At 53.1% G+C, this 20,507-nt stretch overlaps 1 protein-coding gene across 1 annotated transcript; it reads left to right on the top strand.

Annotated features, from left to right (window-relative positions):
• Nucleotides 1–22: 22 nt before the first annotated feature.
• CASP9 (caspase 9) lies at nucleotides 23–19,938 on the top strand. Its single transcript, XM_049618028.1, has 9 exons — nucleotides 23–251; nucleotides 3,323–3,716; nucleotides 5,784–5,818; nucleotides 6,785–6,961; nucleotides 7,396–7,485; nucleotides 8,658–8,805; nucleotides 15,171–15,350; nucleotides 15,959–16,068; nucleotides 18,095–19,938. The coding sequence occupies exons 1-9, from the start codon at nucleotides 120–122 to the stop codon at nucleotides 18,182–18,184; spliced, it is 1,356 nt and encodes a 451-aa protein (XP_049473985.1). The 5' UTR covers nucleotides 23–119; the 3' UTR covers nucleotides 18,185–19,938.
• The last annotated feature ends 569 nt before the right edge of the window (nucleotides 19,939–20,507 follow it).

Here is a 20,507-nt window from a genome sequence, read left to right on the forward strand (position 1 = left end):
CAGGGGCGGAGCGCGTCGCGGCGGCCGGTGCCGGGGCGGGTCCTGGGCGGCGGGCGGGGCGCCGCGGCCGAGGCCCGGAAGCGGACCGAGGCCGCCCGGGTCCCAGCCGTCGGGCCGCCATGGACGAGGCTGACCGGCGGCTCCTGCGGCGGTGTCGGGTGCGGCTGGTCGGCGAGCTGCAGGTGGCCTCGCTCTGGGACGCTCTGCTGACCCGCCAGCTCTTCACGCCCGCGATGATCGAGGACATCCAGGTGCGCCCCGTTTCCAGCGCCGCCCGCAGACTTCACGTCCCGGCTGGGGTCAGCGAGGCCGCGCCGAGAGGGTTGCTGAAGGCACAGCATGTCTTAAAGGCCGAGCGCCCGCCTTCCCCTCCCCGCCTGTGCCCCCGGTACCCATCCCCTTTGGGGAATCATCATGTGGGAACCCCCTTTTCCCTCACGGCGTTGAGCGCACTAGATCGCCCAGCCGAACCGTGCAATACCCAACACCTCTTCCAGGGCTTGCTAGAGCGATTCCACGGCCAGCACCACCAGCGTGCACCGTTGGCTGCTGGAGCCCTGTGCTTCTGGCCGGGATGGAGGCCTGTGTCTTACCTGCTGGCAAGAAGGTTCAGGGCGCCCAGCTGGGGTGTCACACTGCCTGGTTCTGTGTCCCTGGCTAAGTCGTTGATCCACTGTGAGCCTCAGTTTTCTGGGCTGTGAAATGGGACAACAGTAGTATTGTGAGAGCTACATGAGATAGTGGGTGTGGAACACAATTGCGTCAGGCCCAGAGTGAGGGCTTAGCTGGCTGTGCCCTGTCCTCTTTGGCCAGCCCCTCCTGTGCTGAGTTTATGTTTCCTAAGGGGTTTTAGAAAAGGGGGGGGTGGTGGTGGTGCTGATGCAGGGAATGAAGAAAATAATAAAGTGAACATGTGAGGTTCTCTTTAAAAGCAGTTTCATGTCTTTGTGTTATTTGACCCTCGCCACAGGCCTGTGAGGTAAGGAGGTTCCACGAGGTATTTCCTACCAGGAGGGGCAGTGGGTGTGTGCTGCTTTCTGGGGCCTCTGGCCAGTGCCCTATGGGCTGCTTGCAGACTGTCCATTTTCTGCATCATCCAGGAGCTTGGCCTGACCTAGTGAGGAAGTCTTTAATAGGATAAGTGTCGTATGAAAAATTAGCAGTGAATATTAGTATTAGAAGAAGTCTCATGAGAATCTGCTGTGTGACCTGAACTGAATAGTGGAAATGGTTTGAGACCATTTCCTTGCCTTCAGATACATTCACAGGGGTTGCAAATTCAGATGCCCACAGAGGCCCAAGAGATGGGCACCGCGGTGGGTGGCCCCCCCCGCTCCAGCTCAGTCTGGCCATTCCAGAATGCTGGCTCCGTGTTTCCAGATCTCTCACGTTACGTAAAAAGAAGTTGCAAGTCCTGATTTTGATGTCAAATTCCCTGATTCTAGATGTTAGCAACAGATTCAGGTTTTCGAAGTACTGTCACATGAACGAGAGGCTGCCATTTGCCACCCCTGGTTTGGCTGAGCCGCATGGATCTGGGTCCTCATCCTGGTTTTGGTACATATTAGTCGCAATGCCTTGCTGAGACTCAGTTTCCCTCATCTGTAAAGTGAGGAGAATTGTAATTTAACCCCGTAAGGTTACTGAGGGGGGGACTAGATGAAATGATGCATTTAACACGGGGTCTGTCTTACTGTGAGTGTTCTGGAAATGCTGAAAGGCACGTAGCTATTTTGTTAGTGAGGATTATCTTTGCAGTGACATTACAGATCTGTGGCGTTCAACTTAGCAGCCATTAGCCACCCGAGGCTATTTAAGTGTAAGTCTGAAGTAATTAATGTTAAGTAAAATAGAACACTTGCAGGGCACCTGGGTGGCTAAGTCAGTTAGGCATCCATCTTCGGCTCAGGTCATGAGCTCGCAGTTTGTGAGTTTGAGCCCCGCTTCGGGCTCTGTGCTGACAGCTTGGAGCCTGCTTCAGATTCTGTGTCGCCCTCTCTCTCTCTGCTCCTCCCCCACTCACATTCTGTCTCTCTCTCTCAAAAATAAATATTAAAAAACATTGGAAAAAATAGCAAATTCAGTTCCCCAGCTGTAGGACCCAAGTACTCAGGAGCCACATGGGACTCATGCGTTTGGACAGAGCAGATGAAGGACATTTCTATCATCACAGGAAGTTCCCTTGGACAGTGCTGCTCTAGGATATTTGAGGAGAGGGTGATGTCTTACCCCTGTGAGGAACTTGGCCAGAGTGGGTCTCAAAGGACAGCGAGCTGACGAATAGCTTCTTCCTCCTTTTCCCTGTGTTGGTGACCAGCCCCACCATCCCGACACCCGTAAACCTCAACCTTTTCTGCATCGTCACGGTCCGCCCAATTGATGCCCAAATCCCGTGCATTCTCCTTCCTTATTAAAAAAAGTTTTTTTTAATGTTTATTTATTTCTGAGAGAGAGAGAGAGAATGGGGGAGGGGCAGAGAGCGAGGGAGACACAGAATCCGAAGCAGGCTCCAGGCTCCGAGCTGTCAGCACAGAGCCCAACGCGGGGCTCGAACCCACGAACCGCGAGATCATGACCTGAGCTGAAGTCGGACGCTCAACCGACTGAGCCACCCAGGCGCCCCTCTCCTTCCGTATTTTTCTGGTCTGTCCACTTATTTCTCTCCATTCCTGCTACACTGTCTTTGCCACCACCCGACCTGGCTGTGGCTCACCCTCTTCCACCGTCTACCCTGCCTCCAGGATGATTTTTCTCAGAGGCAGCTCTGACTCTGTCACTCGTAAAGGTCCTCAGCGGCTTCTCCCGGCTGTTTCGGCACACCGCACAGAGGCCTCCCCCTCGCTGCTGTTTCCCACTCCAGCTTACGTTTCATTTCTCTGAATCCGCGATTCACTTCCTAACGTTCCCTGGGGTCTCCGTGAAGACATCCCCTCCTGGAGGACTCCCTGGCTTCCCAAGGCTAAGTTGGATGGCCCTGGACCCTCCTGCTGGCACTTCTCTCCTTGGTGTGCCACTGTTGATGTGTCTGTTTGCATTCCGCGCCCAGATGTCTGCTTCTTGAGGACTGAGAATGTTCGCTGCTGTATTTTCACCACTTAGCACAGCGCTGGGCTCATGGGAGATGCCTCCAAAATGCAGAATGAATAGATAAGCAAAGGCTGGCCGGTGGCAAACACTCCGTGTAACCACAGGCTCAGTTTTTGCCCTCGTGCCTGACTGGTCAGACTTATACCAGATGGGAAGTGTTGGGGGCCGGGGGGGACATGGTGAGAGTCCCAGGAAATCGTGTGGCTAATAGTGCCGTGTCTTTTTTTCCAAACAGCATGCGGGCTCAGGGTCTCGGAGCGATCAGGTCAGGCAGCTTGTCATAGATCTAGAGACCCGAGGGAGTCAGGCCCTTCCTTTGTTCATCTCCTGCTTAGAGGACACAGGCCAGGATGCGCTGGCTTCATTGCTGAGAATGGGTCGGCAAGCAGAAAAGCAGAATCCACAGGCCGTCAGACCCCTGGACCTCATGCCTGTGGTGGTTGGACCAATGGGCCTCAAACCAGAGGAGCTCAGAAGGAGGCAGTATCCTTTAAAGCCGACTCCGGAAAAACTCACTCCAGTGGTGTTGGGGCCCGAGGAGCTGTGGCCAGCCAAGCTGCGGCCAGAGGTTCTCAGACCAGAGGTGCCTAGGCCAGTGGACATTGGTTCTGGACCATTCAGTGATATCTGTGAGTACCAAGACCACGGTCGGTATGCAGTTGGAACTCTATATGCCTGCTACCCCTTTCTCCCTCTCTTCCTTCTTCTGGGACTACAATAAAGCATAGATTGTTTCTTTTCATGATAACCCATCATTCATGTAGGCTTTCTTCACTCTTTTTTGTTCTTTTCTCTTTGCTCTCTGAGTGGGTAATTTCAAATGAGTTGTCTTCTACTTCACAGATTCTTTCTTGTGCGTGATCGAATCTGATGTTGATGTCGTCTGTTGCATTCCTTTCAATTCATTCAGTGCATCCTTCAGCTCCCGTATTTCTATTTGGTTCTTTTTGTGTGGTTTCTATCTTTTAAACTTCTTGTTTTGGTCATGTATTGTTTTCCTGCTTTTGTTACGTTGGCTTTCTGTGTACTCTTGTAGCTTACTGAGCTTCCTTGAAACAGTGATTTTGAATTGTCAGGCACATTGCAGATTACTATTTCTTTGGGGTCAGTTACTGGGAAATTATTGTGCTCCTTTGGCGGGGTCCTATTTCCTTGATTTCTCGTGTTTCTTGAAGTCATGTGTTGGCTTTGCATTTGAAGGAGGAGCCAACTCCTTGCTGACTAACCTCTTCAGTGCGTCCGATCTCGGATTTTTTTTTTTGCACAAGCAGTGTTTTGGAACTTCTCTGCTGGATTCCCAGAGTTCGACAAAGGTGGTCTCAATTATGGATGATGTGAAAATTGGTGTTCTTTGTTGGGGAAGGCAGTAGAAAACTCTTGTTCTGCCATTTTGTTGATGTCCCTCTCTCACTTTGTGGATGGATACTACTGATTTGGGGAATGAATGCATTTTTCAGTCGTGGATGATAGTTGTATTTTTGGGGGTGCAGTGAGATTTTGGAAATGAGCAATAGTTTCAGATTTAAGGCTGTGAACTGTAGGATTCTTCAGGAAGATAAAACCATTTCCTTTTTGTTTGTTTGTTTAACTAAAGTTTATGTTGAGAGAGAGAGTGCGTGCAGGGAAGGGGCAGAGAGAAAGGGAGAGAGAGAGGATCCCAAGCAGGCTCTGCACTGTCAGCACAGAGCCTGACGTGGGGCTTGAACTCACAAACTGTGAGATCATGACCCGAGCTGAAACCAAGAGTCGGACGCTTAACTGACTGAGCCACCCAGGTTCCCCTAAAACCGTTTCTAATTAAAAATGGGATGTGAATGCTCTTCTGGCATGGCTTTGAAACTCATAAGAGGATAGTTCCCCGTAAGGGGTCCAGGCCCTCTGTGAACAATGAATGGCACCATATTGTTGGATCATGAGAATAGATTCCAGTGCAACTCAACTCAGCATTGCAACTCTGCGATAACCACACAGTTCTCTTTGTTTAAGAAAGAAAAGAAGTCCTAACTACCATAGAGGCTGGGGGTCATTGGACTTCTTGCTAATTGAAATGAAAACTCCTTTGACACCGAAGGAAACATTGCCACCGTTACTCGTTTAATCATTCTGCCAATCTTTCCCGAGGACTTTCTGGGTGCTGGGCTCCATGGATTCCACAGACAGGAAGTGTCCACTCTCCTGGAGCTTCCCTCATGCCTTTCTGGTTTAGAATTTCGTATAGATGGAATCACACCACATACATTCTTCTGGCTTCTTTTCCCTGGCCTAATGTTTCGTGGCTGTCCGTGGCAATGCACGTGTCAGTACCTGCTTTCTTTTCAGTCTGTGGAGTGTTGCCTTGCATGGCTTTTATCATAAATTGCTTATCTGTCAACTTGTTGATGAACATTTTAGGTTGTTTCTAATTCTGGGCATGAAGAATAAGGCTTCAGTGATCCTCCACGGCTGGCTTTTTTTATGCCCCATTGCGCTCCTTTCTCTTGGGCATATACCCGGAAATGGAATTGATGGTCAGAGGGTAGGTGTGTGTTTAACGTCATTGGAAATTTCTAAGCAGTTCTGCAAGGTGGCTGTGCCCCTAGACTCCCACCAGCAGTGCCGGAGGCTTCCCGAGTTCTCGCCCTTCTGTTTTCAAAGTCCCTTGCCCTGCTCCTGCTGGGCCAGACATTCACGTTTTCTCTCCTTTTCTCTCTCTCCAGGTGCTCAGGAAATTTCGAAGCGAAATGCTGATTTGGTGAGTCTTTATGTGATTTGGGGCCAGCTATGTTGGCCTTGGGCTCGTCTGCTCTGCACTTCCCAGGCCCTTCCCCCTGCCGGTGGGTCAGGAGCCCCAGCTGGAGAGAGGGCCCCAGGCCCCCCTGTAGCTCCCTGGCCCTGGCACAGCTCTTCCTGGAGCAGGCTGTCCAACCCTACCGGCTCTTTGCTCCTCTGTGAAGTCAGGGGGTCAGACCTCACGTGAGGCGGGCCTCACAACTGGCCGTGGGACTGAGTCACTCCCTCTTGTTGACAGCATTTGTTGGCTTGACCCCTGCGTGCCAGTCCTGGGCTTCATGCCGGGATACCTGGGAGCGGACCCCTTGTGTTTCTAGCCCTTGTGGAGCCATCGGCCTAGCAGAGGCTGCTTACACAAAGAAATATCTAAATCTAAATCTAAATCTAAATCTGAGTCTGAGTCTGAGTCTAAGCCTAAGTCTAAATCTAAATCTTAAGTACTGTGACAAAAAGAACAGGCTGCGATGAGGGAGGATTCCAAGGGAGAAGGGGAGTCTGGCCGGGAAATGGCATCCGTACTCTGAGGGTGGATCTGGGCACAAGTCTGTCGACAGAGCGCTACCCCCGCCCCCCCATGGTTCTCAGGTGCTCCTCGGACGGGACAGTCTGTCCGGTCCTTTGGGGGCGAACGGCTCTGGGGGTTGAGTTTCCCAGCTGAGTGCTGCCGTGGGAACTGGTCTTCTCTCCCAAGCTGGCTGTTTGCGTGTCATACCGTTCGTGCTCACGCCCATCTGGTTTGCCGTCCGTTTGCTTCTGCCCCGGAATGCCGGGTGTAGGCCTGCTGCTACTCGGTCAGAGAGAGGGCAGACCCCACTTTCTGTCCCACGTCTCCAGACCGTCCACCGCATGAGTGCAAACCTGGGGCTCGCCTTCGCTCCTGGGGAGTGCGGCGAGACCCCGGTTGACGTGGGTCCCTGTGCTTGGGCAGGCGTATGTCCTGAACGCGGACCCCTGTGGCCACTGCCTCATCATCAACAACATGAACTTCTGCCTCGAGTCGAGGCTCCAGACCCGTACCGGCTCCAATATCGACTGTGAGAAGTTGCAGCGACGTTTCTCCTTGCTGCATTTCGTGGTGGAGGTGAAGCACGACCAGACGGCCAAGGTCCGGTCACTGCCTGTGGTCAGGGACGGGGGGTGGGCTGGGACAAGGGTCCTGGGAGAGACCCGAAAGCAAGCGACTCCCCGACACCCGCCCTTAGGACTGTAGCCCCGGGAGAGGCAGCATGGCTCAGTGGGTACCAGTTCGAGCTGCAGGCTCAGAGAGACCTGGGTTGTGGACTCCCGCTCCCTGCCGCGTGACTCCGGAGTTTTAGTCTCCTTGTCTAGACAGCAGGCACGGTACTCACCTCTTAGGGGCATCGTGAACAGCACCCAAGCACGGCACCTTGTCCCCAAGAACGGTGGCTACTGTGGCTGTTAGGACTGTCCTTACTGCAGTATTGGCCCTGGGAGCAGGGAAAGTGCTCTGCCCGGGAGGGCCCAGGATGGGGACCTGATCCGTCAATGGCCTGGCTCATCTGTGACCTTGTCTTGTAGCAAATGGTCCAGGCGTTGGTGGAGCTGGCGCGGCGGGACCACGGTGCTCTGGACTGCTGCGTGGTGGTCATCCTCTCTCACGGCTGTCAGGTACGAGCTGCCCGGAGACGCTCCGCTGAGAGGCCATGAAGGAGCCCTGTCCCTTCCTGTGTCCAAGACACCCTGGGCTTTGTGGGCAGAGCCGTGGGGCCCTGTCTATCTCCTGTTGTTTTCCTGGGAGCCATCCGGCCCTCTGAGGAAATGGATGCCCCTCCTGGGAGAAGCAGGGAGGAGACGAATTCTGCTCACAGAGCTCCTAGCCTGGATTTTGTTCAGAGTCGGGCACTGCACACAGGGGCTCGCAGCTCCTGCCTCCGTCTTGCATTGTCCCAGGCCCTTTGCTGTGGGCTGGGTGTCAGGACACTGGGACGCCCTCTGGGCTTGGCCGCTAATGTGCTGGGTCATCGTCGTGGCCCAGCACCTCCCGCTTCCTGGGCCTCAACTTCCTCATCTTTACAGCTGAGCGTTGGCACAGGTCAGAAGCTCCAAGCGGGAGGCCTGTCGTCCCCTGTGGGGGTTTCACAGTGTTTTCCAAACTGGCAACTGTCGCACAAAAATCAGGATTTCCAGCTTCTCTTGAAAAACCACAGTGGTCGGGCCTTACTAGGCCACATCCTCACAGAGCAAAACTCTGGCCTACAGCTGGGCAGGGACTGCCCCTTTTCATTCGTGGTGTGACCCCTGGACCGGCAGCATAGGCCTCACCAGGAAATCATGGGAAATTCAGACTCTCAGGCCTTGCCACAGACCTTTTCACGGAGAGCCTGTGCGTTGACAAGGTCCCGTCCACATAAAGTTTGAGAAGAACTGGCCTAGAGCAGTAGCTCTCAATGCTTACCTGCATCAGAAGCTCCTGAAAGACCACATTGCTGGTCCCCACCACCAGGGTTCCTGATTTAGATCTAGGGGGGAGCCCAGGAATCAGCAGGTCTTACAGGTTCCCAAGTGATGCTGATGCCTCTGGTCCAGGGACCACACTTTGAGAACCACTGATCTAGAAGAAGCTGGCTGGCACTCTCCCATTAGGCTGCTTTAGCCATGGGAGTCTGAGACCCTTCGAATAGATGCTGACCAGGGCCCTTCCAGAACGAACCTCTGTCTAAATCAGCCTTGTGCCCCTGGCTGGGGCCTTCTAAATGCTTGACCCCCATAAAGCCTCTGGACAGTGGTTGGATTCCTCCTCCAACTTCTTGGTTTTGTAACCAGGATTCTTGGTCTTCTAGGCCAGCCACCGCCAGTTCCCAGGGGCTGTTTATGGCACAGATGGCTGTCCTGTGTCCATCGAGAAAATTGTGAACATCTTCAATGGATCCGGCTGCCCCAGCTTGGGAGGGAAGCCCAAGCTCTTCTTTATCCAGGCCTGTGGTGGCGGTAAGCAGGTCCTCAGTCTCCCTGCAGGTGACTCTAGTGGGGAAGGAGCCGCCCCCCTGCCTCCTCCTCCGTCCAGCCCCTCCTGATGCCCAAGGGGGTGTGTCCAGGCAGTCAGAGGGTCCCAGACATGGTCCCTTTGTCCACACTGCAGTATCTCCCTCCGGTTAGAGTAGGCCCCAGCTGTGTCCAGCCTGTAGAGGTTAGAGCCTCTACCGTGTCACCGTGCGGTAGCCTCAGGGCCTCATTCAGCTCTGGCAGCTTCAACTCCAGAGACTCAGTAGTAACAAAGCAGGGGACAGAGAAAAAAAAAAAAGCCCTTTCATTTTCCTTATCATTCTCCCGACCTCCCTCAGCTAGACCCTCTTTCCACTGGCCCAGAGGAAGGGAGGCCGGAGCGAAACCAATTATTAGAATTGCCAAAGGCCCAAGTACTGGAGATGTCAGTAATTTTTAAGGATCGTTTGGATCCTTTGCGATTTTGCCATATGCCCCGACTTTAAACCTAAGTCCGACGTCACCATTACCTGGTTTTCTTATAAAGTGAAAAAAAAAAAAAAAAAAAAAAAAGGAAGGAAGAGAGAACATTGTGTGTCCTGAATGATGGGACATGATGGCAGAGGTGGGGGACACTGGGCATCCTGTCCCAGGGCGTTCCCTTGGCCCAGGGCTCTTCAAGGGCAAGGATGTCTGAAAGACACGCCAGTTCCTTGTCCCCCAGCCCCCTCTGCGTTGTTGTACCACCGAGCTTATCCAGCCGGCCCAAAGGGGGCGCCATTCACACCAGCGACCTGTTCCTGTAGCATAACCTTCTGAACGCGTCCATCTGTCCCCTACTGTTCCACGTTGGCAGGGGTGATGTGAGGGGATGTGGCTCGTCTAGGTGAGCAGGCTCTGGTCACGTGATTCATCTGATACGTGTGTACTGAGTATCTGCTGTATACACCAGGCTGTGTGTTCGGTGTTCGAGGTACAAGCCACACAGGGTCTCTGTCCCCTGGAATTTATAATGTGACTGGAACTGTATCAAGTCACTGTCGTGACCCATGCCCGTAACTCGGCCATGGGTGACTGAGAACCCCAGGTTCGATCTTGGTGGCTACTTCGTTCCTGCACAAACACAGGCCAGCTAATCTCTAGAAGTCTTGGCAAGTAGGGATAATCACAGGACCCACGTCCTAGCGTCCCCGTGAAATATTTAGCGCACGAGTTGGTGCATGTGCGGCACTGAACGCAGTGCCTGGCTCATTTGCATCACTGCAAACCTGGACTCTCCCCCTCCCCTAACCCCAGAGCACCCCGTGTCACCTAAGAGCCCCCTGAGCCCAGCACGGTTACCTGAGAGTGCTGGTAATGGGAAGGTGGAAAGGCTGCCGCTCTCGGAGTTGTAGAAATCCTAGCTCGTCGTTGTTTTACGACCCAGAATGTGTCGCCCAGTGATGTTGTTAACTCTGAAGCGAGTGGTCCTTTCCTGTGTGAATAGAATAAAAGATGAAACAGGCAAGGGAACTGTGGACGAAGGGTGAGCTGGGACACCTACTTTCTGGAAAGTCATGGTTAGCTGGTCTTCCGGCTCAGTGCCCCCTCATCGCCCATTCTCGGCAGCACAGAGGGTCTTTCCTGTGTCACTCTCCGGACTCCTCAGCAGGCCCACAAGGTCCGCGGGGATCTGGCCCGGGCCATTTTTCGTCCCCCAGCCTGGCACGCCGTGTCCCGCCCCAGCGCCGTTCAGCCCTCCCAGACTCTGGCTTGCTCCTCAGCCCTCCCTGTGCCATCCCTCTGCCTGCCCTCCTGGCCTACTCTTTAAAAAAAAAAATTTTTTTTTAATGTGTTTATTTTTGAGAGAGACAGAGCGTGAGCGGGGGCAGGGCAGGGAGAGAGGGAGACGCAGCATCCGAAGCCGGCTCCAGGCTCCGAGCTGTCAGCACAGAGCCCGAGGCCGGGCTCGAACTCACGAACTGAGAGATCGTGACCTGAGCCGAAGTCGGACGCTTATGAGTCACCCAGGTGCCCCTCTTTTTTTTTTTTTTTTTTTTTTGTTTTTTTTTGTTTAAGGATTTTACTTTTAAATAATCTCTGTGCCCAATGTGGGGCTCGAACTCACAACCCTGAGATCAAGAGGCCTGTGCTCCACCAACTGAGCTGGCCAGGCACCCCTCCTGGCCTACTCTTAATCATCCATTCTTCTAGTTACAGCTTATGGTCTCTGTGTCCGGGAAGTCTTCCCTATACACCCCCTCCCTTGCACAGAGTCAGGGTTAGTCTCTGTGCTCACGCAGCCCCTGTCCTTCCCTTGTCACAGCGCTTTCTCCTTGTATTGAGATGGCCTCATCCCCTGGTCGGCTCTTCGAGGCCAAGGCCAGGCCCCTCTGGTCCCCCCAGACCTGCCACAGAGCTCACAGGATGGTTGCATCTTATGTGCCTCCTAATTATTCGATTTGAAACAGAACCATATAAAAATCACATAAGCAAAATTTTAAATAATGGAGACTCCCTCCACCACAAAACACCCACCTTAGTGGGAGGAGCAAGATTTCAAAGCTGCAATGCAGTGATCACGATTCTGCCTTTGGAATTCTGGGCCCTGCTCAGCCCCCCGGCCCGCTATTGACCTTGTGGGTAACGCTGTGGCCACACGGGGGCGGCACGGTGCTGAGAACAGAAATGCTGCCGGGTCTGCAGTCTGCACCCGTGTTCTGCAGGGTGGCCTCTTGTTTACGGCCATCTGAACGTCTGCCCTGGGTTTCGGTGACTGTTGTGTTGCTTTGGTAACATCCACTGTCGTTACAACTTAAAACAGTTTTCAAATCCTTTGACGTGTCGTGCCCCCCACCGGTAAGAGGTAGGGGTGCCTACCCTGGAGCAGAGATCCCTGCCTCCAAGTGAGTAGCGCGGGTGTGGAATGTCAGTGAGTAGATAGCGCGATTCGGCATCTAGCGTGATGCACTTGGCCGAAGCTGAGCGGCCTCTGTTAGCCCGAGCTGTTCATTTTGGGGCAACCCCTCTTTAGACTTCTAGAAATCACTCCGAGAAGGCAGAAGGAGGAACAGCGTGCTGCCGTGGTGGTTGTGGGTTTTATATGCTGATAAATCCTGCTGTGTGTTCATTCTTCTGGGGAAGTCAGTCTGCCTTACGGAGGGGTTTGGATTTGCGAGTCTGTCTGAGAACAAACCGTGTGTGAGACAGATAACCCCGGGGGCGAGGCTTTCGCATCAGGTTTGTCTGTCGCATGAGGAGGACGCGGGAATGGAGATTCCTGTCTCTCCCAGATTCCCCTTTCGGAGCCCACCGTGTCTTCTCCGGCTTCCCCAGGTCGTCCCTCTGCCCACCTCTGCCTGCTTCCCCAGGTCGTCCCTCTGCCCACCTCTGCCTGCTTAAGCCAGGCTTCCCCCACAGCAGTGCCCCAGCCTTTCCTGCCACCCATATCTCACGTCCCTGCCCCTGTTCCACTGCAAGTCACTTCCAGACACCCGGGTAGAATCCCAGCCCCTGAAGGTTAGCTGTGAGAACAAAAACAGATTACCAAGTTCCCGAGTCAGGTGTATGGAGTGAGAGGCCCATAGATGTTGGGGCTATCATTATGGGGTTGCCAGAATCATCCTTGCCCTGTCTCTGCCCCCTGCCGAGGGAGCCGACTGAGCCAGCCGGGTGCCCCTACAAAGCCTTTTTAAAATCACGGTTTGTGGGGCGCCTGGGTGGCTTAGTTGGTTAAGCGTCCGACTCTTGAGTCTGGCTCAGGTCATGATCTCGCGGTTCATGAGTTCGAACCCCGCGCTTGGGATTCTCTGTCTCCCTTTCTCTCTGCCTCTTTCTCTCTCTCTCAAAAATAAATAAACGTTTTTTAAAAATTAAAAAAATAAAATCATGGTTTGTGACACACACACACACACACACACACACGCACGCACAGACTACCCCTGGGGTACAGAGCACCCACACAGAAACCGAAGAAGACACAAAAGAAGAAGACGGGGTCCTGCTTTCTGGGGAGCTGAATGCCCAAACAGAAACATCTATGCCCTCAATTTACATTGAGACTTAGGTTTAAAAAACTGACATCGAACTCGTCTCTTTGCTTTTTGGGGGTGGACAGGGATAGAGTTGAGGAAACAGTCCGTCATACGACAGTGTTCCCTCCCTTTCAGACAACTGAGCGGAGAAAAATTGCCATTCTTGGCTTCTGTCTTACGAATGCCAAGTAAGGTGGATCTTGTGAGCAATTCGACCTTGTGCAATCTTGCCTCGGCTGCTGGAAAGCACAAAGCCAAACACACGGGCCACCTCTAGCAAGCACGCGGGACCTTACAACATGCATTTCTGGATCCCAAATGTACTCTTCTTCTGCCCTTGAAGTTTTACGTCTTCTCTATTTTATTCTGCTCTTATCATTTGCGCCTACTAAGCTATCTTCTTTTAGGGAATCAAAGAAGGCATCAAATCATAGGTCGTGAGATTTTGGCCATGTTTATACCTTCTGACCCAGTAGTTCCCTAAGGAAATAATTCAAGTGAAGTCAAAACGCTCTACATAAAACAGGGTGCCTGGGTGGCTCAGTTGGTTAAGCATCCAACTTGGGTTCAGGTCATGATCTCGCGGTCCGTGGGTTCGAGTCCCGCATCGGGCTCTGTGCTCACAGCTCAGAGCCTGGAGCCTGCTTCAGATGCTGTGTCTCTCTCTCTCTCTGCCCCTCCCCTGCTTGCACTCTTCTCTCTCTCTCTGTCTCAAAACTAAACGTTAAAATAATAATAATAATGATAAAAATCCTCTATGTAAAGACACCTGTGGCCACATGAGCCAAAAGCTGGATATCATCAAAATAGCCAACATTAAGGAAATGGATCAGTGAGGGCGTATCACTGAAACAGACCATGATAAAGCCATTTGAACTAGCTGTGATGGGGACTGTGGAGATGTGAAGAAATGCTCCCGGGACAATGTGCCCGTGGGCCACAACCCAAAGGTTAAGAGGCAGAAATGGGGGTAGCTGTGTCAGGCTTGCAAGATCCTGGATGATTTCCTTAGCCGTATTTTCTGTCTTTTCCATTTGAAAATCCTAATTCCCCCCCCCCCCCCCCCCACACACACACAGCAGCAGACCTGGAAACCAGGGGTCAGGGCAGGACTCGGGCCACGCACGGCTCCCATCACAGAGCCATCGGGATGGCGACATGGCAGGAGGTTCTCCGGGGACGAGCTCCCCGGAGGGAGAGCTCCCTGCAGGGTGCAGTGTGCTACTCCAGACAGAAAGCAGCTAAAAGGAGCTTCTGTAAAAGCAGAGGGCAGAGTGGCCCGGAGGGTTCCTTAGGGAAGGGTTTCTGGAGCCCTTCCGGGGGCTGAGGCAACCCCCCCTTTCAAGGCTGAATAAAGCAAATTGTTTTTTTAATGACGTGAGGTCGACCACTGTAGCCATTTTCAAGTGTATACAATTCAGCGGCTGGGAGTACGTTCACAAGTGTGCAACGATCACCATTCCCTGATTCCAGAACTTTCTCGTCGCCCCAGACTGAAACCTCATACCCCTCAGGGCTCACTCCCCCTTCCTGCCTCCTCTCAATCCCGGGCAACCGCTCACCTGCTTTCTTCTCCACGGATTTGCCCCTTCTGGGTCTTTCACGTGAACGGAGCCAGATACGTGGCTTCTCGCATCTGGTTCTTTGGCTCAGCGTGTTTTTCGTGTCTACCCACATGGCCCTAGGTATCAGCACTTTATCCCTCTTTAAGCCTGGGTGAAATTCCACTGGCTGTCTGCGCCACCTTCTGTGTATCCGTTCATCTGTCAGCGGACACTTGGGGTGTCCCCACCTGTTGCCTGTTGTGAATGATGCTGCTGTGAACTTCGCTGTGCCAGGATTTGTTTGAACTTCTGTTTTTAGTTCTCTTGGGTGTGTACCTCTTAAGTTGCTTTTACGGCTTTTGTTTTTAGTAGTTATTTATTTTTGAGAGACAGAGAGACAGGGAGTGAGTGGGAGAGGGGCAGAAAGAGGGAGACACAATCTGAAGCGGGCTCCAGGCTCCGAGCTGTCAGCACAGAGCCCGACGCGGGGCTCGAACCCACAAACCATGAGATCATGACCTGAGCCGCAGTTGGACACAACTGACTGAGCCACCCAGGTGCCCCTTGTTTCTACAGCTTTAGAAAAGAAATCTCTGCACCCCCGTCCCAATTTCTGCCTAATGGGTGTGCAAAACTTTTGTCACAGTAAAAAGTAAAGCTTCGGTTTCTGTTTCTCGCTCAGCGCTGGAACCCTGGCTCCGGAGGGAATCAGGCAGTCTCGGGCTGGGGCGGGCCGGGTGTCGCCAAGAAGCAAGGAGCAGGGGCTCTGGTCGGTGTTTCAGTGATGAATGCTGTCCGTTTTTGCTTCCTGCAGAGCGGAAAGACCATGGGGTTGAGGTGGCCTCCACGTCCCCTGAAGACAGGACCCCTGGCAGTGACTCCGAGCCAGACGCTGTCCCGTTCCAGGAAGGCCCAGGCACCTTTGACCAGCCGGACGCCGTGTCTAGTTTGCCCACACCCAGTGACATCTTTGTGTCCTACTCCACCTTCCCAGGTGAGCACATCAGGTGTCCTCCCAGCCGGCGGGTCCCCCTGTCAGCCCTAGAAGCAGCGGTGTTGTTAAGGAGCGACCTGGGGGTGACTTGGCCCTGAGTCTTGCCATCTGCGGGACCCCGAGCAAGTCACTTCGCCTCTCTGAGCCTCAGCTAGGATGCAGAATTCAAGGAGGCCTGTGCTCTTGGGTTTGTGTGCCTCACTTGCCTCACCCGTGTCCTGGCCCCGCCTCAGGATTCTCATCTTTAAAATGGGAAGAGCAGTCGTATGTCAGGGGTCGTCGCGGGGATTAGCAAGGTGGCTAGCACATCCCCGAGCACAGTGCCTGGCACGTAGCAGGCGTGACGGGCATTAGTGTCCTTCCTTTCTTAGCCCTTGGGTGAGTCACTTGACTTCTCGGAGCCTCGGTTCCCTTGCTGGGAAGGCGGGAACCAGAACCAAAGTCCCAAGGCGGTGGTGGCCTCACGACCACGCAAGAAGGTCGTGAACAGGACGGGGCGCAGAGATGTGTGGATGTGTGAATGGGTCCAAGTCCACAGGTGGCCCCAGTCGGGGTGTGGGGGGCTCTTAGCGGCTCTCCGATAAAGTTCCGCCTCTCTGCTTCTGAAGGTTTTGTTTCCTGGAGGGACACCAAGAGCGGCTCCTGGTACGTGGAGACCTTGGATGGTGTTTTCGCGCAGTGGGCTCGCTCTGAGGACCTGCAGACCCTCCTGCTCAGGGTGAGCGTTGCCGTCCTCTGGGAGAGAGAGGGGAGGCTTCTGGGAGGGGCAGCGTGTCCTCCTCAGGTGGGGCGGGCGGGGCCCCAGGCCCAAACCGGAGGTTGGCTTGCTGTGAGGGCTGGTGTTGCCGTTACTGTAACCGTGACAGTGACACTTGCCCATTACTCGGAGGGCTGCCTCCCCTGGCTCCTCTGAGGTCCCAGGCTGATACTGGGACCCCCGCTGGCAGAGGCAGCCCTCCGTGCCAAGGCAGCTCAGTGGCCAGAGCTGAGTGGCGTTCCTGAGGGCGGGTCGTGAGGCATGCCCCACTGTGTAGTCTTCTCGTCTTTTACATTTCTTTAAACATATTTTCATTTTTGAGAGTGAGAGAGACAGAGCATGAGTGGGGGAGGGGCAGGGAGAGAGGGAGACCCAGAATCCGAAGCAGGCTCCAGGCTCCGAGCTGTCAGCGCAGAGCCCGACGCGGGGCTCGAACTGACAAACTCCAAGGTCACGACCTGAGCCGAAGTCAGACGCTTAACCGACTGAGCCACCCGGGCGCCCCTTTGTCTTTTAGTCTTGACCCTCAAGTATATCCCCTTGTCTTGGGGGTCCCCCGGGGAAGAGCGGGAAGGATGGTCTGATAGGGCCCCAGACTCACTCAGTGAAATCCCGCTCAGAGCACACATGGGCCTCTCCTGCTTGCTCAGGCGTTCTGTGTCATGAGAAGGATCTAGAAGGTCTGGGACCCCGCCTTCCTCCTGGGGAGGCTCTGGCTCTGTGCTTTGCTGAGCAGAGCAGCAGAGAAAGAAAAAGCAAGTACAGGGTCACCACCTGGTACAACTCCAGGGGGCGCCATGACTCTGGGCAGGTGACCTTGGGAGCAGCAGGGGGGCCTTGCCGGTTGGGGGTGGGAGTCCATCAGGGCCAAGCAGTGCACTTGACTCCTGGGCCTGGTCTCTTCTCTCAACTTCTCTTTAAGGAAACCTTTCAATTTGATTTGAGCCTTGTGAAGTTTTGAATTTTCTCATTTCTCATTTTGAGTTTTGTAAACCCAGAGTGGAGATGCTTTTCTCTGTTAAACACTCTCCCTCCCAGCTCAAGGAGGCTGCAGGTAGAGCTTTTTATTTCTGTTTTTTAAAAATGTTCATTTATTTTTGAGAGAGAGAGCAGGAGAGAGAGTGCAAGCAGGGGAGGGGCAGAGAGAGAGGGGGACAGAGGAGCTGAAGCAGGTTCTGCACTGACAGAAGGCAGCCCGACGCGGGGCTGGAACTCGGGAACTGTGAGATCATGAGCCAAAATTGGACGCTCAACCGACTGAGCCCCCCGGCGCCCCCTAGAGCTGGTTTTTAAAGTAGGTTTTAGGGTTTTATTTATATATTTTTGTATGTATGTATTTATCGAAGTGTAGTTGACATATGTAGTCATGTTACATTAGTTTCGGGTAGCGATTTGACAATTCTGTACATTGTGCTATGCTCACTACAATAAGTCTAGTCGCCATCTGCCGCCATACAAAGTTATTACGATAGTCTAGACTATATTCCCTCCCTATGCTGCACTTTTCATCGCCCCGACGTGTTTCGTAACTGGAAGTTTATTCCCCTTACTCCCCTTCACCTATTTCGCCCATCCCCCACCCCCGTCCCCTGCAGCATTATTTACAACAGCCAAGATACAGAAGCAAGCTAAGTGTTCACTGACAGATGTATGGATAAAGGAGATGTGATGTCTATATACGGTGGAATATTACTCGGCTGTAAACAAGAATGGGATCTTGCCATTTGCGACAACATGGACGCAGCCAGAGAGTATCAGGCAAAGTGAAATAAGTCAGACAGAGAAAGACAAATACCGTATGCTTTCACTCATGTGTGGAATCTAAAAAAACAAAACAAACGAACAAACAGAAACAGACTCCCAAACCCGGAGGACAAGCCAGAGCTGTCACAGGGCTGGTTCAGTGGACATCCCCCTTCCTCCTTCTCTGGAACCCTTCCTTCCATCGAGAGAGCTCACGGACTCCCCTGTGCTCCTGTTTTCACAGGTCGCTAATGCTGTTTCGCAGAAAGGGATTTACAAGCAGATTCCTGGTTGTTTCAATTTCCTCCGGAAAAAACTTTACTTTAAAATGTAATGAGGCCGGGGCCCCTGCACCCTTTGCCCCAAAACCTTCCTGCTCCAGGCCCAGCGGCAGTGGAGGTCCGGTCTTTGCTACGACGACAGCTGTCACTCTTCGAAGGGGTTTGTGGCCTGTCGTGGGTCTGCTCTTTCCCCACCAGCGGCAGACAGGCTCTTAGCAGCTTCCAAATTGGAGACGGATGACTGGCGACACAGGAAGTGGAGCAGAAGAAAATCAAGGACACCCAGGACTCTTACCAGTGGCCTGTTCTCCGGCTAGTGGCTGTGGCCTATGACCCCTGTGTTTTCTGTAGAGTAAGGCTTTTTAACCTCAGTCTGATTGACATTTGGGGCCAGATGTTGGGGGGGGGGGGGGCGCGTCCCGTGCACGGTGGGACGTTTAGCAGCATCCCTGGCCTCTACCCTCTAGGTGCCAGGAGCACCTCCCCCTGCGTCGTGACAACCCAAAATGTCTCCAGACATTGCCAGATGTCCCCTGGTGGGACACCCCTTGAGAACCACTGATCTACAAGAAACTTTGGTTACAAACAAATCATCTCTCTTAAATCAGCAAGTTTGGGGCTACTAGTCTGAAAAGCTGGAGTCTGCAAATCCTCAATGAGGTTTTAAAAATGATCAATTTTTCTTATATTCTAGTATTAAAAAAATCTTAGGGGCATATGGACACTTTTTCCCCCTTATTTCCCCCCTCATTTTGCTCCAACTCTTTGTTTTTCCTTATAAAGGGGATTTTTGCTTTTCTGGGAACATTTCCCCGTCTCTTACTTTATGTGAACCCCACCCCATCCCAGGGAAGGATGACAGGTCTGGGAGCCGTGTCCTCAGGGAAGTTAGGTCACTGAGTCAAGGGGAGCATAGATACGGCCCCACCCCTGAGGTCTTGTATGCGATCCTGACCCTGGCCAATTTGGAGCTTTTAGGGCCTTGGACTGGAGGATTGTTTGCTAAGACTCACCAAGATGTGATTCACGCAGTTGTCACTTGGTTATTATTTCCCCCCGCCCCCCACCTGTGACCTTTCCAAGTGTGAAATAGTCCCGGGGGCTTCTGCGGTTAGTTATGTGTGGTCACCTGCGGGATGGTACAAGGAAACAATCCAATTAACCCGACAGAGCCAAGCAGCGCTTGGCCCTCTGCCTGCTCCCTGCCTCCAGGCTCTGTACTCGCCCCTCATGCGAATCAGGTGGTCCTTGCCTGAGGCGCCCGAATCGTGTTCAGGACAAAAAGATGTTATCACAGCTTTTCACTGAAAAGATGTTATCACAGCTTTTCACTGACCTGGCGGGGACTTCCTATAAAGGGGTGGGGGTGGGGGGGGTCTTAGCCCGGAGTTCTGTTTGGACTTCCGAGCAGCGGGCCTGTGAACTCCTGAAAATCATACACCGAATGTGTAGAGGGACAGGTGCTGAGATTTCATTTGTCTCTCAAAGGGATTGAGAGCCTCAAAAGTTTAACAACTAGCACTGTTTGCAAGGCCACCCCCATGGCGTGTTTTCAGAGGCTGGGTAGCGGTGTCTATGAAACATTTTACTGCCCCATCTCCGTCGTCCAGTGACGCTGCTGGGGCCAGCTCTCCAGCACAGATACGCAGACCAGTGTGCAAGAATGTGTGTCCCAGGATGTTCGCTGCAGCGGTGGGAGAGAGAATAGGGAGCGGGTGAAAGTGTCACTCCTTCTATTCATAATATGGAATATTATTTAGCTGTCCAAAAGAATGGCCCGGATGTATGTACTGACACGTAAACTGTGACACAGTGCCGAGTGAAAAACACCCAGTTGCAGAACAGTAGGAAGCATAAAATGCTATTTTCGGTTAGAAGCCATGGTATATGAATGTACCCATATGGACGTGTGATGTATGCACATAAATAAAGTCCAGAAGGCCATACACCGTGCTGTTAACAATGATTACCTCTGCAAGGTGGAACCGGAGAAGTAAAATGAGGGGGACTTCGCTTTTTGACTCGATACGCTCCTAGATTCTTCTAATAGTTTTACAAGGAGTATATGTATTGCCTTCTAAAGTAAAACTAAAAATCGTGGGTACGAAGATGCACGTGTTGTCGCCGTTCAGCGAACATTTGTTGAAAGGATGAATGCCCTTGGCCACCTGTCTCCTGCCACCTCCCTGCTCGCGCTTTTCGTTGGCAGCCTCCTGACTTCGGCTCGTCACCTGTCTGGGTTTGCGTGGGCAGGTGTCCCCAAGCGCAGTGTGGGGCTCCAAGCCGCACATGCACGGCCCCCCCCCCCCAGGGCTGGGACCACTGCGAGGCTGCCCCCGCCTTTCTGCAGCTGCTGGGGGGGCCTCCACCCGGGGA

Source organism: Panthera uncia, assembly GCF_023721935.1.
Source record: "Panthera uncia isolate 11264 chromosome C1 unlocalized genomic scaffold, Puncia_PCG_1.0 HiC_scaffold_4, whole genome shotgun sequence".
NCBI lineage: Eukaryota > Metazoa > Chordata > Mammalia > Carnivora > Felidae > Panthera > Panthera uncia.